This window comes from Neoarius graeffei, chromosome 18 (assembly GCF_027579695.1).
Source record: "Neoarius graeffei isolate fNeoGra1 chromosome 18, fNeoGra1.pri, whole genome shotgun sequence".
Taxonomy (NCBI): domain Eukaryota; kingdom Metazoa; phylum Chordata; class Actinopteri; order Siluriformes; family Ariidae; genus Neoarius; species Neoarius graeffei.
Window position 1 is genome coordinate 27,772,659 of NC_083586.1, and position 27,753 is coordinate 27,800,411.

General features: G+C 41.2%; 1 protein-coding gene across 5 annotated transcripts in view; it reads left to right on the forward strand.

Annotated features, from left to right (window-relative positions):
* Positions 1–27,753, forward strand: part of runx1 (RUNX family transcription factor 1) — an 84,173-nt gene that overhangs the window by 37,277 nt on the left and 19,143 nt on the right. For 4 of the 5 annotated variants that reach the window (XM_060898631.1, XM_060898630.1, XM_060898632.1 and 1 more), the window contains 2 exons: positions 18,075–18,319; positions 20,335–20,491. In XM_060898631.1, the coding sequence (XP_060754614.1) occupies positions 18,075–18,319; positions 20,335–20,491 (402 nt within the window). Of the gene's footprint in view, positions 1–16,744; positions 17,220–18,074; positions 18,320–20,334; positions 20,492–27,753 lie in introns of those variants that run through there. The other variant, XM_060898633.1, reaches the window with a different exon arrangement.

Consider the following 27,753-nt stretch of genomic DNA (forward strand, 5'->3'; position numbering starts at 1 on the left):
ACACAGAAAGGCCCTCGCCAGCCACGGGGCTCGAACCCAGACCTTCTTGCTGTGAGATGACAGCGCTAACTACTGGTACTACACCACCGTGCCGCCCATATCTGGAACTATGTAGTAAATAAAAAAAAGTGTTAATAAAACAAAATATTTCATAGTTTTTATAATGTTTCATATTTTAGATTCTTCAAAGAAGCCACTGTTTACCTTGATGACGCTTTGCACACTATTGGCATCATCGTAACCAGCTTCATGAGTTAGTCACCTGGAATGCTTTTCAGTTAACGGGTGTGCCTCATCAAAAAATAATTAGTGTAATTTCTTGCCTTCTTAATGCGTTTGAGATCAAACAGTAAACAGTAAATAATAAAAATACAGTAAACAGCCATATTCCACAACTGTAGTAATTATGTCAATTATGTCCATATTATGCCCATATTATGTCAAGAACTGCTTGACTAAGTAAAGAGAAACGACATCCATCATTACGTTAAGACATGAAATGTCTTTTAATTAATAAAAATAAAGAAAAACCCTTGAATTAGAAGGCGTGTCCAAACTTTTGACTGATACTGTATATATAAAAATAAGAGTGACACACGTGGAAGAATAGAGAAAAAGGAGGGGGAGGGATTAAATAAATAAATAAATGGCAGGGATCTAATAAAGATTCCATTGAAAGGAGTTGAGGTCTGAATACTGAATGAGTGTATAAGAAGGCATTTGCTCATATCTAACAACAACTGATCCATATTCAGCCACCAGCACAGCTGAGCCGAGACACAAAACAAAGCCACTCATTTTATTGCTATTACATGGTCCATAGTTGCCTGATAACTTCGTGTGATGTGTCAGTGGTATGAGCTTGAATTTTGTTTCTCACTCTTTCCAACTACAGAAATATAGAATCTCTTTTCCACCAGAAGAAAAAAATATATATATTGCATATACTGTATGCTGTATGTCAATATTTGAATTATTAATTGTGTTTCGATTAACCTGCTTAATGTGCAATTTGAAATGGCGAACTCAGAAACAAGCAACGGAAATGTGAATTTCGGGAGGAAAAACCCTCTCAAACATCACAAAAAGTTTTTGCACTCTCATGAGGTGCTTTTTCAGAAGACTTGACAAAGCAATATTTCGCAAAATTGAAATGGAATTTTTTTTTTTTGCATTGAAGTCACATGCATGAAATGAAGAGGAAATGGAAATGCTACCTTTCTGGAAACAATACATTTTGCAAGAGCAGCAACCCGAGGTTTAATCGCATAACTTCACTTCATGGAAGCACAGACCCTTCACAATTGTGTTTTGACAAAATATTTTAAATATCGCTTCTGTTGTGCTCAAAAGTGCAATGGAAACCCAGTTATTAACAGCATCACTTCTGTGTCCATCTCACACCATGTAAACACTGTTTAACAGTGGACTTGTAGTATTCCCCAAACATTCTATATGGATAAGCAGGCCATGTGTATTTTCCCATGTAATTTCCACCCAGTTCAATGTTTGCCAAAATCCATGATTCCCCTGTCCACATCATCAGGACACATTAAAAAGTTCAGAAATCGTTTTCTAGCTAATTAAGTATGAAAGCAGTGAAATTTCCTTATAAATGCAGCATCTCACTCAACTGGCCAGCTGAAAACCAATGTTTTCATATAGTCAGCAATTCTCACACAATGAGATCTCCATTATCCGTAACTGCTTATCCTGTGCAGGGTCACAGGCAAGCTGGAGCCTATCCCATCTGACTATGGGCAAGAGGCAGGGTACACCCTGCCAAGTTGCCAGGTCATTGCAGGGCTGACACATAGAGACAAACAACCATTCACACTCACACCTATGGTCAGTTTAGAGCCACAAATTACCCTAGCCTGCATGTCTTTGGACTGTGGGGTAAACCGAAGCACCCGGAGGAAACCCACGCAGACACAGAGAGAACATGCAAACTCCACACAGAAAGGCCCCCATCGGCCACTGGGCTTGAGCCCAGAACCTTCTTGCTGTGAGGCAACAGTGCTAACCACTACACCACCGTGCCGCCCACAATTAAATATCTTACAGTGAAAAACACTTAGATTTTAGCTGTTGGTTTCCTGTTAGATGCCTCAAATCCCTCTATTATATGCTGATTTCTGCTAAGATCCTGTGAATGGCTTTAGCTGCCACACTTTATATGTTCACATATTTTTCTCCTTTTCCTGACTGTAATTTATTTTCAGAATATTAAATTAACCTAAATGTAACCACTAAAGTACTATTAAATAGGATAATAATTAACAATTATTCACCAAGGGTGGCATGGTGGTGTAGTGGTTAGCGCTGTCGCCTCACAGCAAGAAGGTCCGGGATCGAGCCCCGTGGCCGGCGAGGGCCTTTCTGTGCAGAGTTTGCATGTTCTCCCCATGTCTGCGTGGGTTTCCTCCGGGTGCTCTGGTTTCCCCCACAGTCCAAAGACATGCAGGTTAGGTTAACTGGTGATTCTAAATTGACCATAGGTGTGAATGGTTGTCTGTATCTATGTGTCAGCCCTGCAATGACCTGGTGACTTGTCCAGGGTGTACTTCGCCTGTAGTCAGCTGGGATAGGCTCCAGCTTGCCTGCGACCCTGTAGAACAGGATAAAGTGGCTCCAGATAATGAGATGAGATGAATTATTCACCGAAGGCGAAGTGAATAATAACCAAGACGACATTTAAGTTATTATTCCCCAGTATTCACTGAGTCTGAGGCAGATAATTGTTTTAGTATAAATACACACGTGATTATTTAAAAATTTTTTAAATTATATTAAAAAATGTTTTTCAAACTTCAAAAGCGTCTTGCAAGTGTAATAACGGCACGGTGCAGGCTTGTGTCATTTATCTACGGCAACTCACATAAAATACTTTGTTTTGAAATGGATAAAGTAAATGGCGGCACGGTGGTGTAGTGGTTAGCGCTGTCGCCTCACAGCAAGAAGGTCCTGGGTTCGAGCCCCGGGGCCGGCGAGGGCCTTTCTGTGTGGAGTTTGCATGTTCTCCCCGTGTCCGCGTGGGTTTCCTCCGGGTGCTCCGGTTTCCCCCACAGTCCAAAGACATGCAGGTTAGGTTAACTGGTGACTCTAAATTGACCGTGAGTGTGAATGGTTGTCTGTGTCTATGTGTCAGCCCTGTGATGACCTGCCGACTTGTCCAGGGTGTACCCCGCCTTTCACCCGTAGTCAGCTGGGATAGGCTCCAGCTTGCCTGTGACCCTGTAGAAGGATAAAGCGGCTAGAGATAATGAGATGAGATGGGATAAAGTAAATCACAATTCCACGTTACCTTTGAATAGTTTTAGACCAAACTTCGAAGCATCTTTAGTGCTTTTAGGAACAGCATTTTCTTTTATCATTTGTAATTCTTCCTCACTTATGGTGACGAAGTGATTGGCTGCCATTTCGCCGAGTCGCTCGAGGTGATTATCGAGAAATAGTCGGAATTTCTCGACTAATCAGCGTGTGCGATTTCCTATAATCACCTGTGTATTTATACTAATAACAGATATAGAATAAAATAAAAAGAGGAAAAGCACATGAAGAGTGCACAAGAAATGTATGCATAAACTTCTTGCACAGATAAAATGTAAATGTAATTATGTCACATTTTAAAAGGTGCATTGTTTCCATGTGAGTTGAACACACAAGTCTTCCAAAGTGTCTTTGATTTGACGGCAGAAAAACCATATTCATAGTTACAGAATGTACTCAGGTAACCAAGGCCATATTACTTAAAAGTATTTTTACGAGAAATCTTTGCATTCCAAAGTATTACTGGAAGCCCTTATTTATGGCAATTGTACAGAGAAAATGAAATTACTTGTGCTTTGTTTGTATTGCTTTATGATCCATAAAATCATTTATGACCCATCAAAGTCAGCCATATAAGCCATGAAGAAACACAAAGTATCTTTAATTTATACATTTGAAGAGAGAATGTTTTGTATGCCTCACTATGCATGCTTTCCCCTATTACAAATATATTTAACTGTGTGTGTGTGTGCGCGCACGCACTTCTGCTTCACTGAGTCTCCTCATCTGCTCATCAATTCAACATTTCACTAAATGGTGCCTGAGGCACATCTCCAGTGGGTCTGTTAGCTCCCACGCATGATGCTGTCTTGGAGCTCCACCACACCCCAATCATATCAAAGGTTCATGACAGTCTTATGGAAAGACTTTAAGTTAGCTATGACTGGACTAAATGTTTTAGGGCAAGATTTCTCCACAATCTTGGATAGTTAGGGTTCTTCACTTCCTGAGCAGTTCTAGACAGCACTCTGTCTGGTAGAGAAACTCACTGTTATAGGGATGTAATAACCTCAGGCAACTTTAAGGGTTTCCCAGAGGAACAAAACCAAAGAACTTGTTAGGTATCTACATTTAATCTTATTTTATAAGAGTTTAGTTTATCAACGTATTGACAGTCTAGAAAGTACAGTATCTGTGCCAATAGGTATTCTATTTGTTTATCATTCCATAAACCTAACACAATGCACATTCATATTCATCTTTTCTGAACCAGGATGGAAGACTTTCTGAGATCCAGTGTTTACAGCGGTATCATTTTGTAACTGCTGCATCATTGTAGTACAGTGATCTGCTGCTGTCTGGATCATTTAAGAATCTTATTAATAGTTAGGTGGGCGGCACAGTCGTGCTGTGGTTAGCATTGTCACCTCACAGGAAAAAGGTTTGAACCTGCTGGTTGTGCATGGCTTTTCTGTGTGGCGTTTGCATATTCTCGTTGTGCCTGCGGGGGGGGGGGGGTTCCCTCCGGGTGCTCCAGTTTCCTCCCTGAAAAAGAAAGATTTCTTTTTCTCATCTCATCATCTCTAGCCGCTTTATCCTTCTACAGGGTCGCAGGCAAGCTGGAGCCTATCCCAGCTGACTACGGGTGAAAGGCGGGGTACACCCTGGACAAGTCGCCAGGTCATCACAGGGCTGACACATAGACACAGACAACCATTCACACCTACGGTCAATTTAGAGTCACCAGTTAACCTAACCTGCATGTCTTTGGGGGAAACCCACCATTTTTTTCAGAATGAGATGAAGCTACTTCACCAAAAGGTGGATATTTTTTCTAACCCCTTTTACTAAAGAGGTGCCAGTAATTGTAGATGGCAGTGTGTGTGTGTGTGTGTGTGTGTGTGTGTGTGTGTGTGTGTGTGTGCGTATGCATGCGTGCGCAAAGATAAGATAAGATCCTTTTATTATCCCACAAGGGGAAATTTACATTGTTACAGCAGCAAAAATACAAGAGAAAAAGATAAGACAGTGAAGGAGTAGTGCAAAAGTACTAAGTATACAAAAAGGATATATATAAAAGAAATAAACTACAAATTAGAAATAAAAAAATAACAAATTTGCATAAATTAACAGGTTTGCAGATATATAGTTAATATAAGTGTATTACAAAGGTGGTATTCCATGTGTAAGTATTGCACAGGCATTATTACCAGTATTACCCAGATAGTATTGCACAAGTAAGTCGGTATATTGCACAAGAGCCAGTTTAACCATGTGTAGCTAGCAGTTTGCTGTAAAGTACTGATGTTGATAGTCAGTGCACACAGTATACGTTCAGAGGGGTTTCTATGGATGTAGACGTGATCTGGACAGTATTGTTGATTATTGTGAGGAGTGCCTGGTGCTGTGCTTGGTGAGGTGCCGGTTGTACAGTCTCACAGCAGTAGGGAGGAAGGAGCTGCTGTATCTCTCGTTAACACACTGCAAATGGAGGAGCCGGTCACTGAAGGAGCTGCCCAGTGCTGCTACTGTCTCCTGCAGTGGATGGGAGATGTTCACCATTAAAGTGCATATCCTGGACCAAATTCTTTTTTTTTTATATATATATATGAAAGAATGTCCCTTTACACACTCATCCAGAAGGGTAATTTTGCACAAGGCCATCTGTCTACAGCAGAAAAAAATAAAATAACAAAACGCATCTGGAAAAATCCCAAGGGAGTCTGGAGCCAGATTCGTGACGTCACCTGCAGAAGCCCCAGCAGGCTGCGAGAGCTTGCATGGTTTCAGTGCACAGCTCGTGTAGACCAAGTTTAGCAGCTAGCAATTTTGCATTGAAATATGGAATTGTCACCTGAGCACAATGTTACTTCACCTTTGGATGAAGAATGTAATGTTGCTACACCCTCCTACGATACATCTGTTAACCATTTTAATAATTACATGATAACGTTGAAGAAATTTGCAGAAAACCACCAGGTCTTTTTCTCATAAACAATCCATCACTGACGTAGGATTCGGAGGGAGGCGTCCCGCACGTGACGTCACGAAAATCAATGTTTGCCGGGAAATCCAAATGCCAAGTTTTTCAGAGGCGGACCAATTCGCCTCAAATGGCTTGATTTCAACTGAATTTTTCTGGTATTGCGCAAGGTAAAAAAAATTGCACAAAATGCAAAATGTGACAGATATTTGACCAACGTTTTATAAAAAATAGGAGAATTACATTGATCTTACTCCTGAATTTACCCGTGATATGCACTTTAAGGATGACAACTTGGCCAACATCCTCTTCTCCCCCACTACATCCACTGAGTCCAGTACACAGCCCAGGACAGATCCTGCCTTCCTAATCAGTTTGTTCAGTTTTTTCCTCTCTGCTGTTGTGATACTGTTTCCCCAACAGACAACTCCATAGAATATGTCTGATGCCACCACAGAGTCATAAAAAGAGTCCAGAAGTGGATCCTGTACTCCAAAGGCCCTGAGCCTCCTCAGCAGGTGGAGTCTGCTCTGGCCTTTCTTGTACAGGGCGTGTGTGTGATCAGTCCAGTCCAGTTTATTGTTCAGATGAACACCCAGGTACTTGTAGCTCCTAATGATCTCAATGTCCTTTCCCTGAATGTTCACTGGGGTAGGTGAAGAGAACCTCATCCTGCGGAAATCCACCACCAGTTCTTTGGTTTTACTTGTATTGATCTGGAGGGAGTTCCGTTGGCACCAGTCCACAAAGTTCCTTGTCAGTTCTCTGTACTTGCCATCATCCCCATCTAGGGTATAGCCCACAATAGTATATATATATATATATAGTGGGCGGCACGGTGGTGTAGTGGTTAGCGCTGTCGCCTCACAGCAAGAAGGTCCTGGGTTCGAGCCCCGGGGCCGGCGAGGGCCTTTCTGTGCGGAGTTTGCATGTTCTCCCCGTGTCCGCGTGGGTTTCCTCCGGGTGCTCCGGTTTCCCCCACAGTCCAAAGACATGCAGGTTAGGTTAACTGGTGACTCTAAATTGACCGTAGGTGTGAATGTGAGTGTGAATGGTTGTCTGTGTCTATGTGTCAGCCCTGTGATGACCTGGCGACTTGTCCAGGGTGTACCCCGCCTTTCGCCCGTAGTCAGCTGGGATAGGCTCCAGCTTGCCTGCGACCCTGTAGAAGGATAAAGCGGCTAGAGATAATGTGATGTGTGTGTGTGATATATATATATATATATATATATATATATATAATCCACATTCACTGAGCAATCGCACAATCTGATTGGCTACTCTACTAGGCTATCAGCTCATATACCATGAGTAGAGAAAAACAAAATAGTGGAGCGTGTTGCTGATCCAGCCTAGGATGAAATAAAAACTCTACTCAAAAACAAAACCCCAAAAAATACAAATAAAAAAACAAAATACGGAATGAAAGTATTTGATGGGGGTGACACGGTGGTGTAGTGGTTAGCACTGTTGCCTCACAGCAAGAAGGTCCTGGGTTGAAGCCCAGTGACCAATGAGGTCCATTCTGTGTGAAGTTTGCATGTTCTCCCCGTGTCTGCATGGGTTTCCTCCGGGTGCTCCAGTTTCCCCCAGAGTACAAAGACATGCAGGTTAGGTTAATTGGTGGCTCTAAATTGACCGTAGGTGTGAATGGTTGTTTGTCTCTGTATCAGCCCTGCGATGACCTGGCAACTTGTCTAGGGTGTACCCCACCTCTCACCTATAGTCAGCTGGGATAGGCCTGCGACCCTGTAGAACAGGATAAGTGGCTACAGATAATGGGTGGGTGGATGGAAGTATTTGATGGTGAGAACTTTTTTTTTCATTTTTCAAGAATTATTATTATAGCATTTTTCACAAAGTGCTATTGTCATTTTGCTGGTTTGTTTACATGCTTCATTTTTAAGCATTAAAATTTGTTGAATTTTTTCAGACTGGTTCAAAAGCTCAGAGAAGTTTGAAGTGAACAAGTTGAAATTCACAATGGGACCATTACACTGCTGTGTTCAGGGACAGACCAATATCCTTGCCAGCCCTTTCATCAGTCACCATGTGGCTGCTGATAGAGCTTTTATCTTAAAACCCCTGCAGACAGCTGTGAAATATTTACTTAAGATCTTCTGAGATCTTCTAAATTGTAGGTCTGCAGTTCACTTTTTCTTCAAGGCCCTGTATTAGAAATGGTCTATTCATTCATTCATTCATTCATTCATTTTTGTATACACTCTGGACAGATTGCCAGTCTATCATGGGACTAACACAGAGAGATAGAATTGAAAGAGAGAACCATTCACACTCACACCTTTGGACAATTTAGAGTAGCTAGTTGACCTCATCTCATCTCATCATATCCTGTTCTACAGGGTCGCAGGCAAGCTGGAGCCTATCCCAGCTGACTACGGGCAAAAGGCAGGGTACACCCTGGACAAGTTGCCAGGTCATCACAGGGCTGACAAATAGACAACCATTCACACTCACTTTAGAGTCACCAGTTAACCTAACCTGCATGTCTTTGGACTGTGGGGGAAACTGGAGCACCTGGAGGAAACCCACATGGACAACATGCAAACTCCGCACAGAAAGGCCCTCGCCAGCCACGGGGCTCAAACGTGGACCTTCTTGCTATGAGGCGACAGCACTAACCACTACACCACCATGCCACCCTAGCTAGTTGACCTGATCCGCATATCTTTGGACTGTGGGAGAACAACAGAGCACCCAGAGGAAACCCACGCAAGCACGAGGAGAACATGCAAACTTCACACAGAAAGGCCCTGGGTAACGAGCAGGTTTAAATCCAGAATCTTCTTACTGTGATGCGACAATGCTAAACATTGCACCTTTGGACTACTTACCTGTATATGCAGCAGTGTCTAACAGTGATGTACACTGAGTGAACTAAAATCGATGACCACAGTAGGTTACCATCAGTAATGTATTAATATGCGTAAAGTTGGATAGATTGTGTGCCTTTGTAGACTGCCAGCACAGAGGCAACATCCACATCCACACACACACACACACAACCAGTGATACACTCTCTATGTGATAGTGACCCAGTGTCGTGCTGTGTGTATCTATTAGCTAGCCTAAGAGAACAGGGCAGAGTACTTTGCTCTGTCACTTCGCTGAGCTGCTAACTGATATGTCAGAAAATCAATTAATTACTTTTAAGTAGCAGTTAACGGCATCCACACAATACAGCGGCATTAATTATTGAAGAGGACTGAAGCTGAGTTATGTCTCCTCCCCCTCTCTTAACTAAAAGGCCCACGGAGTGAAGGGAAATAAGAGAAACAAGAGGGAAAAGAAAAAAATAGAGGATGAAGATGGGAGGAAGGAGGGCCACTGGGTATAATTATGGGTAAACAAAAGGTCATTGGTGGCAAAAAAAAAAAAGCAAAGTTTCTTTCCTGGCATCAAAAATGCATGGCTTCAGAAGCTATTCTGATACTTACTGTAACTACTGATATCTTTCTGTATGAGAAAATGAATATGAGACACTGAGTATTTGATTCTGACAAAAGGTATAAAGCCTGCATGCCTACTGGTTCGGGTAGCATTGATTGCCTAAGCCCCAGGAAGCTCAAGGGGCATTATTGATCCTGTATGCCCAGCACTCTTGGCCTCAGGGTCTCCTGTCTCTGGGGGCCTGAAGGGGACAGACTGCCTCTGGCCAGTTTAGAACAGGACTTCTTCATCTGGGGCAAAATACTGTAAGTGCATGGGCAAGCCACTTTGTGTGGCACACTAACTGTTTTAACAGTAGCAATGGAGATTTCTGGTATGTGTCACTCTGCTGCTCCGTGGCCAATCAGCATTCTCCCTGTTTGACGACTACCGTAAGGTTGGCTTCTCTCCAGAACTTTCGTTGTGGGATCAGTGAGATAACTGATGCTAACCGATACTTCTGTCATGGAATAGCTGGTGTTTGGGAAATCTCTGTGGCGTTCCTGTGTGGCCACTGACTCCAAAGGAAGTTTTATTCGCATGGGTATGAATCAGCCCTCAAGTAAACTCTGTATTCATTTATTTAACAGCTAGATAATTTCTTCAGACTGCTTTTTCACTACACTTCTCCTGAAGTTTTCAAGACTGTGACCCCAAACCAACTTCAACTTGTCCATCCTGTGCCCAAATAGTGTACTTGTACACAAAGTTTGGAAAGACACACTATTCTCTCATTTTTCTCATTTTTTATATCATTTTTTTCCCCACTGAACTGAATAGAGTTTCTGAGTCGAAGTCTTCCTACTGATCATACTCCATCAAAGAGCCAAAAAAAATTAATATGACACCTCAGGACAACTCATCCGACAAATACATGAAATCAGCTATGACCCATATTTGACCCACTACATTTCGCATAGTGATATAGTGGTCAGCACTGTTGCCTCACAGCAAGAAGGTTCTGGGTTCAAACCCAATGGCTGACGAGAGCCTTTCTGTGTGGAGTTTGCATGGTATCCCTGTGTCTGTATGGGTTTCCTCTGGGTGCTCTGGTTTCCCCCACAGTTCAAAGACATGTGGTTAGGTTAACACGGGGCAGCAAGGCACCTAACCCCCAACTGCTCCCTGGGTGCTGTAGCATAGCTGCCCACTGCTCTAGATATGTGTGAGCACTCATTGCTCACTTGTGTGTGTTCACTGCTTCAGCTGGGTTAAATGCTGAGGAGACATTTCACTGTGCTTGAGTGTACATGTGATAAAGGTTTCTTGTTATTTTTCTTGCTTTTAGTCCATCTCTTTTTCTGCCATTGGCTGCAATGCATTTTTGTCCTGATAGAAATGAATAGAGTTTAGGAATCAAAGTCTTCTTTCCTCAATCACACTTCATCAGAGAGACACCAAACTTCATTTCATAGCTCAGACCAACTCACCAGACACAACACGTCCATCTGTTGTGAGCCATACTCGTCTTTTTTGCACTGTGGAGCAATCAAACTAGCATTTTCTTCCAGAAATGCATCTCTAGTTGCCTGTAGACCTACAAAAATAACATCTCATCAATTTTCTCATGTTCTAAAAAACACTGAATAAAGGTTAATTTGATTAAAATGAATGCAGTGCAGGCTGATGGGAAGCTATATCCTATACTTTAGTGTGTATAGAAGTTGTACACCAGAATCCATCCATTATCCGTAACTGCTTAGCCTGTGCAGGGTCATGGGCAAGCTGGTGCCTATCCCAGCTGAGGCAGGGTACACCCTGGATAAGTTGCCAAATCATCGCAGGGCTGACATATAGAGACAAACAATTCACACTCACATTCACACCTATAGTCAATTTAGAGCCTCCAATTAACCTAACCTGCCTGTGTTTGGACTGTGGGGGACAGGGGCACCACCAGAAATTTTGGGCCCCATGAAAGATTAGAATTTTGGGCCCCCCAACTTTGCCCACCCTCGTCACAATTGCACTATTGTCATTATTTGACTTTTGATAGCCCATGGACCTTGAGTTTGTGACTTTGTTATTACATTTTATGTATTAACCTACCAGGGACTAGATGAAAACTGGTCAGTGACTAATTCTGGTGCATTTACAATCACAAATGAAAATTCAAGATTTTGCCACATGCCTTCTTGTGCTAGGACAATTGGTAGTGAAATGTGTGATGTGACTGCTAATAAATCACAGAAAAAGTTTTCTACCCAGCATCAAAATACCTATGGAAATCCCATGGATTGTTATGTGTTAGGTAGAAAGCTGTGTGTACTGTTCTGCAAAAAGGGAATATGTTCAAAGCAAAGTGTGTCTAGACAGAAATTTGAGCGTAAGCAGAGTTAGACTATTTGAAACCAATGGTTTAGAACGTGTGAACATTCCACACACGTAACCATGTCAAACACTTGACTGGTGTCCGTTATTAGCAACACTTTAATCTAGCAAACTGTATATGGCGCTCGCTCATTAAAAACTTCAATCCTAAAGCATTTATGGGTTGTATTGCTGCTTACCTCCTTCTCCAAAGGGGGGGTTCAGTGGTTTGGTAGGGCGGAGGTCCCCCTGAGGCTGAATCTGTGCATATTTAGGGCACCCCATTAGTTATGAAACTGGTTATTAGCACTAGTTATTAGCACCAGCATAACGTAATATTTCATCTTGTTTATCACACAAGTCAGTTCAGTTATTAAAATGGAAAAAATGTCACTGTACAAACTGTAAAAGTGTTCTCTTGATAGGATAATCCAACCACGTTCATACTGTTCATTTACCATTCGCTAATATTTTGAACACACATGTGAGCGATAGCTACCTTTCTTTGGGAAAAACTGAGTGACCAGTTGCCTGCCTCTCCGGTCCCTCTCAGCTTTCAGCTGCCTTTCTTTACGTTTTTGACAGCCACTCTTCATATTTAGCGATCATAGACTGTACGCACTCCACTGCTGGCTGGCTAGCTGCTGCACCGCGACACAGCAGCAAGTAGCGTTGCACTGATCAGCACACAGACTTAACACCTCGCGCTTCTACCAGAACTGGACCGTAACCATTTCGCAAAAGGGGGAGGGTTAAATGACAATATGTTGAAGAACTCAAGAAATAGACAACCTTGTTCAATTAGCTCATTTTACCAGATGGAATATTGCATTGTTGTTATTTCAAAAGTCTTATTAAAATCATATTATCAGCCCCTTAAAGGGCCCCATGGCAGTGCTGGGCCCCTAGAATTGTTCTAACCTTTCCCCCCCTGGCGGCGCCCATGGTGGGCGAAACCAGAGCACCCGGAGGAAACCCACACAGACATGGGGAGAACATGCAAACTCCATACAGAAAGGCCCCCGTCGACCACTGGGCTCAAACCCAGAACCTTCTTGCTGTGAGGCAACAGTGCTAACCACTACACCACCATACACCAGAACACCACACTCTTAGAAACAGTTAAAATGGACATTAAATTTTGTCTTTTCCTTTCCTTGTATCCTCATGCAAACTTCACACTGCCCTTATTTCTCAGCCATCACAGTCATGGCGTGAGGACAAAAAAAGTAGTGAAAATCATTTGAGTTGCTAAATGAAATTAGCAGGCTTGAAGTGCCCCTAGGCAAAAAGCCTGCCTTGTCTCCTGTGGCCAGAGTTAGTGAGTGAATATATTAGTTATGACTGCATCCTTCTGTAGCCTTCTTCAGCCTTTCCTTGTCCTTTCTTCAGTTTTTTTTCTACTATGTTGGAGGGTAGTGAATGAGGAATGAGGTGTATATAAGGAAAGAGGTGAAAGGAATAATCCAGAATATTTTTGAAGAAACCCTGAAGACTCCTTATTCAGATCGACTCACCCAAACTCAGATATGAACTACTTCAGTCCCTCTGGACCTCTATCCTGGACCATGTACCTCATGAGGAAGAGTCTAAACAGCAACAGGCTCTTTGGTAATGGGAGAACTGTCCTGTTTTCCAGTCTTTTACCTTTCTTTGTTGTACTTGTTTCCTCAATTTAGTTGTCTTTTTCCCCTTCAATGTAATTATGTCCTACTCTATTAATGCTGCTCAATGAGTAGAATATAATTACATTGAAGGAAATTTAATTACATTGAAGGAAAGCTTTTGGTGTTCTTGCTTTTTCCTTTGCCTCTCTGAAGGACTGTTGTGTTTTTAGGGCATCAAAATGTTTTTAAGCTGTTGAAATGGATCGTTGAAACACTGACCAGTGTGTAACCTTTTGACGCTGGTCAATAAATTTTATAGCTGACAAGCGCTATTGATCTCTCGACTTAAAACTTATCAAATGACACTAACCCACAGCTGAAGACAGGCTACAGTGGAGTCTTAGAGCTTCTTGTCTCTCTCAAAGAATGCAGATTATTAGGTGTAATTTTGTTGAATCATTGTGTTGCACAGTTCATTCCACATTACATTATTAACAGCAAAATCATGATATTATTTGAAAACCTTGGCAATTTTTTTTGGCAAAGTGAAAGTCTCATAGGAACGAACAAGGAGGTTTTATTGTAGTTAACTGTTAATAAGAATACAAATCTGCATTATTCTGATTTTGTTGTATGTAGCTATACTTCTTTATTCTTAAAAATACTATTTCTTTTCTATGTTACAGATGTTACAATTGTCGTTATTTCTATTTTAAAAAAAATTCAAATATTCTAGACAGGTGTGTAAAGTGTTTTGAAGCATGTGTCAGTTTTGACATAATGTTCCATCAGCCTGATTTTTCTCTTTGGTTAAAAAAGCAGGATTGAAGTGCAGGCATTTTCCCCAAATCTACAAGAAAAGCACAGTGCAGTTGAAATAATCAAATATAGCAATTTTAATACAACATGGCTCTGTATTGGGCCTGCATTGCCTTCTTTGCTGATTCAATACACAAACAAACAAATTAATTTATAGGTACTGTAATTAATTGTAATTTATAGATACTGTAATTGCCTCAGGTTCATTCTCATGGTCTAGCCTAAGCACTATCTCAACAAAATAAATCCAATATTCTCCTTTACGACACTAGATGATGATTTGTAGGGGGACAAAAAAATATTTGAATGAAATTATAAAGCTACAGTTCTACCATAGTGTACACTGTCAGAAATAGGGGTACAATAGCAGTCCATTTCTGTCCCCCAAGGTACAATTTACACTGATGTACCCCCTAGGGCTCATTATTGGACCTCAAGGTAACTATGTGTACCTTTTTAGGGCCAAAAAGGTACATATATGTTCCCAATCAGTATATAAATACTACAAATAAGTACCTTAGCGGGTACTGCCCCAGTGACAAGCCATTGTTCCCCGTTGTTTTCTGAGAGTGTATTAAAGTGTCTAGTTAAAATTAAACCAACGTGATATAAAACTGAAAAAGGATTTAATCTGATACGGAATAATGCCTGGTATTCTTTTTATATGTCATGTAATATTCAAGAATGACTCTGATTTCAGTTTTCAGTGTGCTGTCATCTTCTCAGTCAGACACAGAGCCTTCATAGGCTGCATGTCTGCAGGTTTTAAGAGAACTGCCAGTTCATTGCTCTGGTATCCAGGCCTGGTCTTTAGAGCCTGTGAGGTTACGAGGATAAAAATGTCCCAGTGCGTCAGGTTTTCTGCCTGGTTTATTACACTGACTGCGCTTCTCTCACTTCACTGTAACATGTGAACATAACAGCTGGAAAAGAAAGCAATAGGCAGATTCATATGCTATAAGGGAGAAGGGAAATTCAGTGTGGAAGGTATTCTTGAACGTCCACACTAACTAGTACAACGATAAGTCAAGTCAAATGGTCAGCAACATCAATACTGCATAAAGACCAGAGCATTTTTTAAGGATTTTCCACTAGGAGACCAATTGGTCTGGGCAATACAATCACAGGCCCCAGAGTCCATGCGGCTGCACCGCTGCGGCATATTCTGTGATGCAAATTGCCACATTACGAATCCTCGTTTCAGCCAGCATAATATCAACAGAGTTAATGCAGTGCCAAGTTACCATAACTTCATCATAAGTATGGTAAAATACTAAAATTACACTATGAGTTTAAGTTATTGTTTTATCAACTTTCATAATATTATGTATTTTAAGAAACAGTGAAAAATAAGAAATAAGAAAATCTTCAATTTTATTGCTCAATGTGAAACATAGTATCAAATACCTGTATATTTAGTCTATAATTTGGAAATTGGAACAGTCTTGACAACCCAACGTCAATATTTCTTAAACATTCCAATCCAAAGAAAACAGTCTTATGAATTTGGACCAGCAATTCAAGCATCTCCCATAATCCCATTTCAGTTTTACCTTTCAGCATCAATCTAACATAACTTGGTTTAAAATTTGGTCTCCCAGTGAAGCTGGTTTGGCATTGACTAGGAGACCAAATCTGGCTAACTATGTTAAAGTAACTATGTTAAAAAAAAATGCTCTGATTAAGACACTGATTCCATCAGAGGACAAAACTGGACAGGAGGCTGTATGAGGAGTAAAGGTCTACATGAGGAGAAAGTGGTAACAGGTCTTCTTCGGGCTGTCATGGAAGTCGTTTGCTGCCCCCTTTTGGCTGCGTGGTCGGGGATTAGTCACAGTTCCTGTTCGAGCGAAGGGAGAAATGTTGAGTCCCACCACACCCAGGACAATATCTGTAGGAGATGCTCTTTAGTGGGAGAACTGGGCTGACTACATTACACCAACCCGCCCATCTACTTGAAGCACTGGACCTTGTAGAAAGCTGTTCAGGTGTTCCTCAAGGTGATGAAAATGGAGGAAAGGTATTTTTGTGACTCGATATATTTTCTAACAACAGCAGCAACAAAATACCAAATCTGACACTGTAATGAGCGCACGCGCCAGACCAAGGAATTCCATTGATGGTTCTGGCTGTCACAAGTCGGACTTTCTCGCGCTCTTCGGACGTTTTTCTGATTGGTCGAGCCTACTCGAGGCAATCGTCTCTGACCAATGGGATTAGCTCTCACAGCTTCCTGCATGCAAATGAGCAGCGCTGTGCTGCATTCCTGTACTGCCCAGCACCAGTAAAAGCCAACCCCTGTCCTGGAGCTTCATTCATACGACATCATCGGTCTGTTTGCAACCTTACAGGGGCGACACACATCCCTAAATCATCAGGAACAACACGTTTCTGAAAACTAATCCCGGTCCGGACGAACGAAGAGTCGTTTCAAGACGTGAAACTGGAGCATCTGGAGCACTTTTAATATAAGTGTGCAACTCAAAAGTTGGAGAAGGACAAGTCAGGTTGCTGTGGCTCATATTTACTGACGATGTTGGGACAAACCTGGGAGTGCAAATGTTAGATTTAAACCTAGATCGTTAAAAGAAGAGGAAGAGAAAGGAGTGGTGCGTAACTTTCCTTCGCCGCAAGACGCACGGACTCAGCCAGCGCGCGCTGTCAAAGCGAGCACCAGACTAATCCCCGTCAGGTTTTGGAGATTCGACTTTACACGCGGCTCAGAAGTAAAACCTCTAATAGAATACCAATGGTTTTCCTTTGGGACGCCAAATACGGTATGACTTGTTTGAACATTTGCAACATGTTATGTTGATTCAGTTTCCTCTCCTTCTCCTCTGATTATTATTATTATTATTATTATTATTATTATTATTAAAGACTGAACTCGACTGTTGTCTCGTGCAGTGACTGTTTCCTCATTTAACTCTCGTTAAGCAGTTACTTGTTTGAGAAGTTAGTCTGAAATGAAAGTCTCCAAAAGTGCATGCGCACCTCTCTCTCTCTCTCTCTCTCTCTCTCACGCACACGCACGCTTTCACCATGCTGCTGGCTGTGTGTCTGGTGTGTTTGGAAAGAGCACAGCAGTAGTAAGCTGAGCGCAGCAGCTAAAACCTCTAAACCACACTCATGTGGCATCGATTGTGGTTGGCTGAGTGACAGGAGGCCGGTCTCACTGTCAGGAGCCGCGCCGTGGCTCCATTGCGTTCTAGCCCCTCAGAGGCCATTCTGGCACGCGCCTTGCTCAAGGATGTTCACCAGGGTAAATAAATAAATAAATAACCCCAGACAGGAGCTCTGGATAACTTTTATCCTTTTTTTTTTAAAACCCTTTCGAAATTTTAATTACTACAGGATAGAAATGAACACCTGAAAAGTGAATTCAGGTTTATTTATTTGTTGGTGTGTTGTTTTAATGATCAAGTTGAAACACTGAATCTTGTTTTTTTCTTTTCTTTAGCCGTTCAGGCTCTCTGAAACAGACTTTTCATGCAGACATGATGGTACAATTAAGGCTGTTTTCTATTTTCAAAATCTTGTGCAGCCAGAATCTGTTAGTCAGATAGAACTATTAAACTCTTATTATAGCATATGAGTAATAAGTTACAGTTTGTGTGGATGTGTTTGTTCAGACCAGGCCCCTCACCGCCGCTTCACACCGCCCTCCTCCAGCCTGGGCCCGGGGAAGATGAGCGACACTCTGCCTGCGATCGGAGCGCACGAGGGCGGCGGCGGGAAACTGCGCATGTGTGACCGCAGCATGGAGGTCCTCTCTGAGCACCCGGGAGAGCTCGTGCGCACCGACAGTCCTAACTTCTTGTGCTCGGTGCTGCCCACACACTGGCGCTGCAACAAGACTCTGCCCATCGCCTTCAAGGTACAAATGCGCACTAATGACCCTGTGTGCCCAACCTCTGCGCGCGCACTCAATTACAGACAAAAGAAATAACAGGAAATACTCCACTACTGTTCATTATTCATTAAGCTGCAATTATTCTAATTAATAAGAGTAGACATTATAGCTACATGCACAAGGCTCGACTGAATATGAACATTTACATTTCGATTTCTGTCGTGCCGAAATATTGGAGATAAATATTTCCTGCATGGGGATAATTAGGACGCTTTTACCATCGAGCAAAAAAAAAATCATCCTTGAAATTCTGTGAACAAATGAACCCCGGGATCAAGCGTTAATTCTTCAAAGAGCATTTTGTAACATAGTTACAGATTTGGTCTCCTAGTCAATGCCAAACCAGCTTCACTGGGAGACCAAATTTTATGTTTTATCATTTGGTTCAACCAGTTGCGATTAATTAACCAAGTATACATTTAACAAGGAAAACGAAGATCTATGTTATAAGATATACACACAAGATCATGTTGGTTAAGAAAAACAAAACTAAAATTTGGTTACTGAGATGGCTGATGTCAGAATCCGATGTCATTACTGTGTAACTTTGAGTGTCTTTGACATAACATTTGTGCTTGGTAATTGCTCTTGATAGCTGTGTAGTCACTGTAGTGTGTTTGTCTGATTGGTGAACCACTTTGCATCACAGAATATGCCGCAGCGGTGCAGCCGCATGGACTCTGGGGCCTGTGATTGTATTGCCCAGACCAGTTGGTCTCCTAGTGGAAAATCCTTAAAAAATGCTCTGAACCGACGGGCTGTGTTTTGTCTGAAATGCAACATTTTAAACGTACATCAGTTTATTATCATTTCCTATCAGTCAATTGAAGTTTTTTTGTTTGTTTGTCTGATATTTTAAACACAACAAAGCTGCAGTTAGCCGAACAATTCAGCAGGAAATCCCCGAGTAGATTAATTACCCCAGCGCCCTACTGGTGTCCTGCTGAAGGCTAGTGGTGCTGAAGGCGGATTTAAAATTCCATCATCGCACCGCATCAGACCTCTGCGACATGCCTGTGATCTGTCACACACACACACACACACACACACACACACACACACACACACACACACACACACACACACACACAGAGTGTCCAGCTAGACACAAATAATCAGCACTGTGAGTGTTAGAGCAAATAGAAAAGTTACTGAACACAGAAAATGTCATTGTGAGAGAGGAAGCTTGTGTGTATATTCACAAGTGAATTAATCTCTAAAGATGTTTATAATGAGATCATGCTGCCAAGCAGCAACACTAGCTTTAGGCTGAGGATGGAACAACCAAATTAATAATATTTAAACAAAAACATAATAATGATAATAATAGGTAGAAGAAGAAGAAGAAGAAGAAGAGGAGGAGGAGGAAATACGACTAAAAATAATAGTAACAATATTAACAACAACAATAATAATAATAATAATAAATATTGTTATTGTTATTAGTAGTCATAATATTTATTATTATTATTATTATTATTGTTGTTGTTGTTGTTGTTGTTGTTGTTAGCACTGTTGCTATTATTTTAGTAGTATTTATTATTATTATTATTATTATTATTATTATTATTATTATTATTATTGCACCTTGTAATGGATTGGTGTCCATGATGAAATCTCATGAGGAAATGAGAAGAAGAAGAAGAAGTACAACTAAAAATAACAGTAACAATACTAATAGCAACAACAACAACAATAATAATAAATATTGTCGTTGTTATTGTTATTAGTAGTAATAGTATTTATTATTATTGTTGTTGTTAGTATTGTTGCTATTATTTTTAGTAATTATTATTATTATTATTATTATTATTATTATTATTATTATTATTATTGCACCTTGTGATGGATTGGTGTCCATGATGAAATGTCATGAGGAAATGAGAAGACAAAGAAGAAGATAATAATAATCATCATCATCATCATAATAATAAATAGATTAGGATGAATAACGTATGATCTGATATGCCCCACGCTAGGTGGTTGCCCTTGGCGACATCCCCGATGGCACACTTGTGACTGTGATGGCAGGAAACGATGAAAATTACTCAGCTGAACTCCGCAATGCCACAGCAGCCATTAAGAACCAGGTGGCCCGTTTCAATGATCTGCGCTTTGTGGGTCGCAGCGGAAGAGGTAAGAGATTAATGACCAGCTGATGTAGATTAATGTCACTTTCGTTGTGTGTGTGTGTGTGTGTGTGTGTGTGTGTTGTTTCTCTTTCCTCTTCTCACTTTCATGCTCATCATTGTATGGTTGCGTTGAAACTCACTGAGCTAGCAGAGAAAAGACGTAACTGCTGTATTCTATATTAGTCCATTACAAGTTTTGTGTAATGCTTGCACTTTCTCTCTCTCTTAACATACAATCAAGAAGAAAGTTTATGAACGATGGCAAAATAAACATGAGCATTATATTTATAACAACGTCTGCACCTACGTGTATATTAACCCCCATATTTGCACACATGTGAGGGTATCTGATATAAAACAGTAATTTTCTTGTAACCTGGTATTTAGATTTCCATTAATAGACATTTAGATGTGGCTCTTCCAAAGTCAGGTGCAGCTGAATGCCGTCTATTAAAAACAGGCCTCTCTTTACATGAGCAGAGCGGCTATAGCCCTTGCTCAGCCTATTGCACCTCAAGCTGAACCAAACCACGGTCTGTTCAGCTCCCACACTTCACCGTTTTTATGTTTGCCAAAATAGAGTAATGTCTGTCTTTGTCTTGTACAGACTGTAGCTCATATGTCTACACAACTGTCTTATATCATAGTGTTGTCTCACACCTACAGTAGGTTAACATCATACATCTAAATGATACTTCATGAATTTTGACCATTGTTATTATAACAGGCAGGTATTAAGGCAGGAGGGCTAATTATTAGATGATAGCGGTGTATGTTTGAGCATCTCAAAATAACTGTGCTCTAGTTGCAAAGCTTAGCTCAGCTGGTGTATGAAATTTATATCCTCTCTGATCAATCAAGCTATTTTTGAAATGGTGGAAGTATATATGTAATGGAAATTCAAGCAATATAAATTAATCTTACTAGTATTAGTAACATTAATGGAGGCGTGTGTGTGTGTTTGAGATAGAGAGAGAGAGAGAGAGAGAGAGAGAGAGAGAGAGAGAGAGAGAATCTCTGTTTTCACAATGACAGAAAGATTAGTCAAAGCATTTCAGCACACACACACACACACACACACACACAGGTCTTCTGGGAAATATGGAGTCTCACAGGGGTCTATTCACAATCCTGATATGAGTGAGCTGATAGAGCCCACCTGACTTACCTGCAGCTGGCTGAAACACACACATGCCAGAGCTTGTCACGCTGAACACATGTGTTAGTGCAGCCTTTCATCCTACAGTGTGTGTGTGTGTGTGTGTGTGTGTGTGTATACACCTGACAGTTGCTGCTTTCCACTGTGGTGGAAATAATTTTAGTGTGGGTGGCAAAAAATTTAATAGAGTGTTTAAAGTAAGAGGGAGAAATGTAAACTACACACACACACACACACACACACACACACACAAAACCTTGAAAGGCTGCTGATGGTGTTTGATAAGCAGTAACAGAACAGTCCGGATCTGTCTCTCTTACTTTGCATCTATACCTCTATTTTTCTTCTTTCTCTTTGTCATTTGTTTCCTCAGAGTCTGTATAGGAATGGACTAGTGAGTCACACACAGTCCTCAGGCAATGGTCCACACACACGCACGCACACACATATAGACGCACTCATACAAACACACACAGCGCACAAACAGACTTTGTGTGTGGGGAGACATCCCCTTAAGGAACACTGTGCACTTCCTGGCTGTTTGGACAGTGAGTTTCTGCTCCTCCCAGACAGAATGTCTCTCTCTCTCTCTCGCTCTCTCCCTCCAACGTAAAACTACTCAACCACAACGTGTGTCTGTATCTGGTGTCTGTGTGGGAGTGCAAGAGTAACAGAGAGACGTGTGTTAAGAGTTTCTGTTATTATTATTAGTTCTGGGCTTGTCTGTGGTATTACGCTACACTGATATTGGATTTTACAGCTAGATGCTATTATTGACATACAGTACCGGTCAAAAGTTTGGACACAGCTTCTAATTTGATGTTTTTTCTTTATTTTTTTTATTAATTAAAAGACAATGTCTTAAAGTCATGATGGATGTCATTTCCCTTTACTTAGTTGAGCGGTTCTTGACATAACATGGATTATTACAGTTGTACAATAGGGCTATTTACTTTATTTTTATTATGTACTGTTTACTGTTTGATCTCAAACGCATTAAGAAGGCAAGAAACTAGTCCACTAATTAACTTTTGATGAGGCACAGCTGTTAATCAAAAAGCATTCCAGGTGATTACCTCATGAAGCTGGTTAAGATAATGCGAATAGTGTGTAAAGTGTCATCAAGGTAAACACTGGCTATGCTGAAGAATCTAAAAGATCAAATATATTTAGGGTTTTTTTAAACACTTTTTTGTTTACCACATAATTCCATAAATGTTCCATATGTTATTTCATAGTTTTGGTGTCTTCAGTATTGTTCTACAATGTAGAAAATAGTCACAATACTGAAAAAACGTATGAATTAGTAGGGGTGTACCAACTTTTGACTAGTACTATATATATGGACTGTTAAATGTGTAACACACCCAAATGGCCTACCTGTACCATGAGTCTCACCTTCTATAGCTCCACAAGTAGGTTTATGACAAACTATAAGAGCACTCAGAGAATGCAGACCTCCGCCAAGGACAATAATCGACTCTTCTACGTTATGCAAATCTGTAAACGCAACCACTTTATAGTGATGTCTGGATATATTTCCAAAACTATTTGAATTATGTGCCTACATGTGTGTCCTAGAGGATTACTGGTACCCATGAATGAGGATCGTGATATATATGGAGTCGTTGTATTTCTACATTGATTATGTTTTTCACAATTGAACTTTATTGGGGCAGCACGGCAAAAAGGTTCTGGGTTCGAACCTCGCAGCCGACTGGGTGCTCCAGTTTCCTCCCACTGCTTCCAGCTTCCCCTGCGACCCTGATGGCTAAATGGTAGAGATAATGGATGGATGATGGATGAACTTTACTGCCATCTACTGGAATTTAAGATGTATGGCATTGTTGAGCTCAGACTTCTGCCAAGGCCAAATGCTGTATCTTGCAACATTGACGAAAGTGAAACTAAATTTGTTGAATTTTCCCCCAACTCAGAGTCACTCTAAAATTTAATGGGTTATTCACTGGTCCATGCTACATTCTTCCACTGAATTTCAGTGAAATCGGGTCAGGAGGTTTTGCGAAATCCTATTTGCAGTCAGATAAACAAACTAGCTACACTGAAAACATAACCTCATTGTTGGAGGTAATTCAGCTGAATTCTTCAGTGCTAGATATTACTGTTCAAAATCTCACTGGAGCCCTTATTATGAACTAGTCATAACAATGCTAACATTAGCTAACCTAGTTGACTGGTGAGAGCCCTAGGCTACTTAAATTTCTAAGCTATTTAATTTAGCAACTTAAGTAACTTAAATTATTTCTGCATTTCAACTGATTTACAACAGATTAAAGCTGGAGCGTAGCAAATTTATGTGTATATCATTATAACATGAATTGTAATCTTGTGTGTTATCCAGTGCCAGGCAACTAGCTAACATGTTGGTAATTTGAAAAGAATTTTGCAAGGATTTTAAGCCATAAAATGCACACATAATTATGGTTTAGGTATGGCAAACTGAATAATCAAATGAAGAGAAAGCAGCAACACTCAACAACAACTTTCATCTCATCTCATCTCATTATCTCTAGCCGCTTTATCCTTCTACAGGGTCGCAGGCAAGCTGGAGCCTATCCCAGCTGACTACGGGCGAAAGGCGGGGTACACCCTGGACAAGTCGCCAGGTCATCACAGGGCTGACACATAGACACAGACAACCATTCACACTCACATTCACACCTACGGTCAATTTAGAGTCACCAGTTAACCTAACCTGCATGTCTTTGGACTGTGGGGGAAACCGGAGCACCCGGAGGAAACCCACGCGGACACGGGGAGAACATGCAAACTCCACACAGAAAGGCCCTCGCCGGCCCCGGGGCTCGAACCCAGGACCTTCTTGCTGTGAGGCGACAGCGCTAACCACTACACCACCGTGCCGCCCAACAACTTTCATTAGGCTTTTAATTAATAATTCAGTTATTAGGGTTATATATAATATATAATATACATACACTCATTGGCCACTTTAATAGGAACTTGTTCTTGATTTTAAGATTCCTGTTCTTGGCTGGCAGGAGTGGAACCCAATGTGGTCTTCTGCTGATGTATGCTGAGATGCTTTTCTGCTCACCACGGTTGTAAAGAGTGATTATATGAGTTACTATATCCTTCCTGGCAGCTCAAACCAATCTGGCCATTTTCCTCAGATCTCTCTTATCAACAAGACATTTCCAACCACAGAACTGTCACTCACTCAGTGTTTTTTGTTTTTCACACCATTCTGTGTAAACTCTAGAGACTGTTGTGTGTGAAAACCCCAGGAGGTCAGCAGTTTCTGAAATACTCAAACCAGTCCATCTGGCACCAACACCCATGCCACAGTGAAAGTCACAGAGATCACAATTTTTCCCATTCTGATGCTTGAAGTGAACATTACCTGAAGCTCTTGATTTGTGTCTGCATGATTTTATGCATGGTGCTGCTGTCAAGGGATTGGCTGATTAGATAACCGCAGAAAACAGCAGGGGTATGGGTGTACCTAATAAAGTGGCCAGCGAGTGTATACAGTGTCTTGCAAAAGTATTCATCCCCCTTGGTGTTTGTCTTGTTTTGTTGTATCACAAGCTGGAATTAAAATTGATTTTGGGGGGTTTAGCAGCATTTGATTTACACAACATGCCTGCCACTTTAAAGGTGCAAATTGTTATTTTATTGTGACACAAACAATAATTAAGATGAAAAAACAGAAATCTGGAGTGTGCATAAGTATTCACTCCCTTTTGTATGAAACCCCTAAATAAGCAGAGGCTCCAACTTGGGAAATTGCAAAGAGGGAGATTCTCCCTCCCTGCGAGTAGCTCGGAGGGAGACAAGTTTGAGCGCCGTAGGCACGAAGGCGAGTTTTATATGTGTGTGTGTGTGTGTGTGTGTGTGTGTGTGTGTATAATGATGTGTATATATATTATATGAATGATTCACCACATTTCGTGTCAATTAAATCTTATTAATAGTAACAGATCTAGATAAATCCAGTGACTATAGACCAAACTTTAATATGCCTAAAGTCAATGTTAATGTCAATAATGACTATTATAAATTGCCAATGGTAGACCCTCTGATGATAATATTCTTCTAATAATATTCTATTTCTAAGTCTAAGTTAGTAAAAATCAGACAAAAAAAGTCAGACAAGTTCGTTAGAATCTAACGTCTGGTCTGGTCATCTAACCTTGTCAGATATAGGGTCATCTTGCTGCCGTCCAAAATAGTCCACCATTTGTTCCTGGCGACCATCGCGACGGGCGACCCGAACTTTATCTTGGTGATTTTCTGATATTTTTTTTTTCGTAGTTTGGCTTTCGCCATTTCCACCAACGGAACTTCGTTTCATTATCTCATTCAAGAGAACATAAAGTTAAAGACAAGCAGGCGATAAATGCAGACGCAAAAAAACAAACAAAATGGTTGAGTGTCGTGGGTTTTCTCATTCTCTCGCGCGTATCATTAATAGCACCATCTGTATGCTTTATCGGTAACTGCTAAGACATTGAGTGACTCAGTATGACCCTGTGGCGGACCGAATTCCGCTCGATTCATATGCACACTTGATCCGCGCGCGCATGCCTCCGGCATTCACTCCAATCCCCCCATTACACCGATCGGTGTACCGACCAGGGAATCAGCATATACCGCGGGGTACACACTTGAGTCCACCCATACAATGTCAGACACACGAAAAGCGGAAAGTCAGCTATTAATTTTCGTCAACATAAATGTATCAAGTTATATATTTTTTAACTAATCATGTGTAGTAAGGGCGGGCGGGAGATTTTTATGTTGTCAGCGGGAGGTTGGGAGGATTTTCTAAATATTCCCTAAAGCGGGAGATCTCCCGCCCATGGCAGGAGAGTTGGAGCCTCTGAATAAGAGCTGGTCCAACTAATTCACTTCATAAGTCACATAATTAGTTCCACCTGTGTTCAATCAAAGTGTCACATGATCTGTCACATGATGTCTGTATAAATCAACCTGTTCTGGAAGGACCCTGACTCTGCTACACTACTAAGCAAGCAACATGAGAACCAAGGAGCCTCCAAACAGGTCAGAGACAAAGTTGTAGAGAAGTATAGATCAGGGTTGGGTTATAAAAAAAATCCCAAACTTTGAATATCCCACGGAGCTCCATTAAATCCATTATAGCAAAATGGAAAGAATATGGCACCACTACGAACCCTAAAAAAGAAGGCCACCCACCAAAACTCACAGACCGGGCAAGGAGGGCATTAATCAGAGATGCAACAAAGACACTAAAGATAACACTGAAGGAGCTGCAAAGATCCACAGCAGAGATGGGAGTATCTGTCCATAGGACCACTTTAAGCCGTACACTCCACAGAGTGGGGCTTTATGGAAGAGTGGCCAGAAAAAAAGCCATTGCTTAAAGAAAAAATAAGAAAACACATTTGGAGTTTGCCCAACAGCATGTGCCTGACTCCCCAAACACATGAAAGAAGATTCTCTGGTCAGATGAGACTAAAATAGAACTTTTTGGCCATCATGGGAAACACCATGTGTTGGGTTATCACCACACATGGTGTTTCATATGATGGCCAAAAAGTTCTATTTTAGAACACCATTCCTACATTGAAACATGGTGGTGGCAGCATCATGCTGTGGGGATGTTTTTCATCTGCAGGGACAGGAAAGCTGGTCAGGACTGAAGGAAAGATGGATGGCACTAAATACAGGGCAATTCTGGAGGAAAACCTGTTTGAGTCAGCCAGAGGTTTGAGATTGAGATGAAGGTTCACATTTCAGCAGGCCAATGACCCTAAACATACTGCTAAAGAGAAACTGGAGTGGTTTAAAGGGAAGCGTTTAAATGTCTTGGAATACCTTAGTCAAAGCCCAGACCTCAATCCAATTGAGAATCTGTGGCATAGCCTGAAGATTGCTGTACACCAACGCAACCCATCTAACTTGAAGGAATTGGAGCAGTTTTGCCTTGAGGAATGGGCAAAAGTCCCAGTGGCTGGATGTGCTAAGCTAATGGAGACATACCCCAAGAGACTTGCAGCTGTAATAGCAGCAAAAGGTGGCTCTACAAGTATTGGCTTTTTTTTTGGGGGGGGGGCACTGAATACCTATGCACACTCCAGATT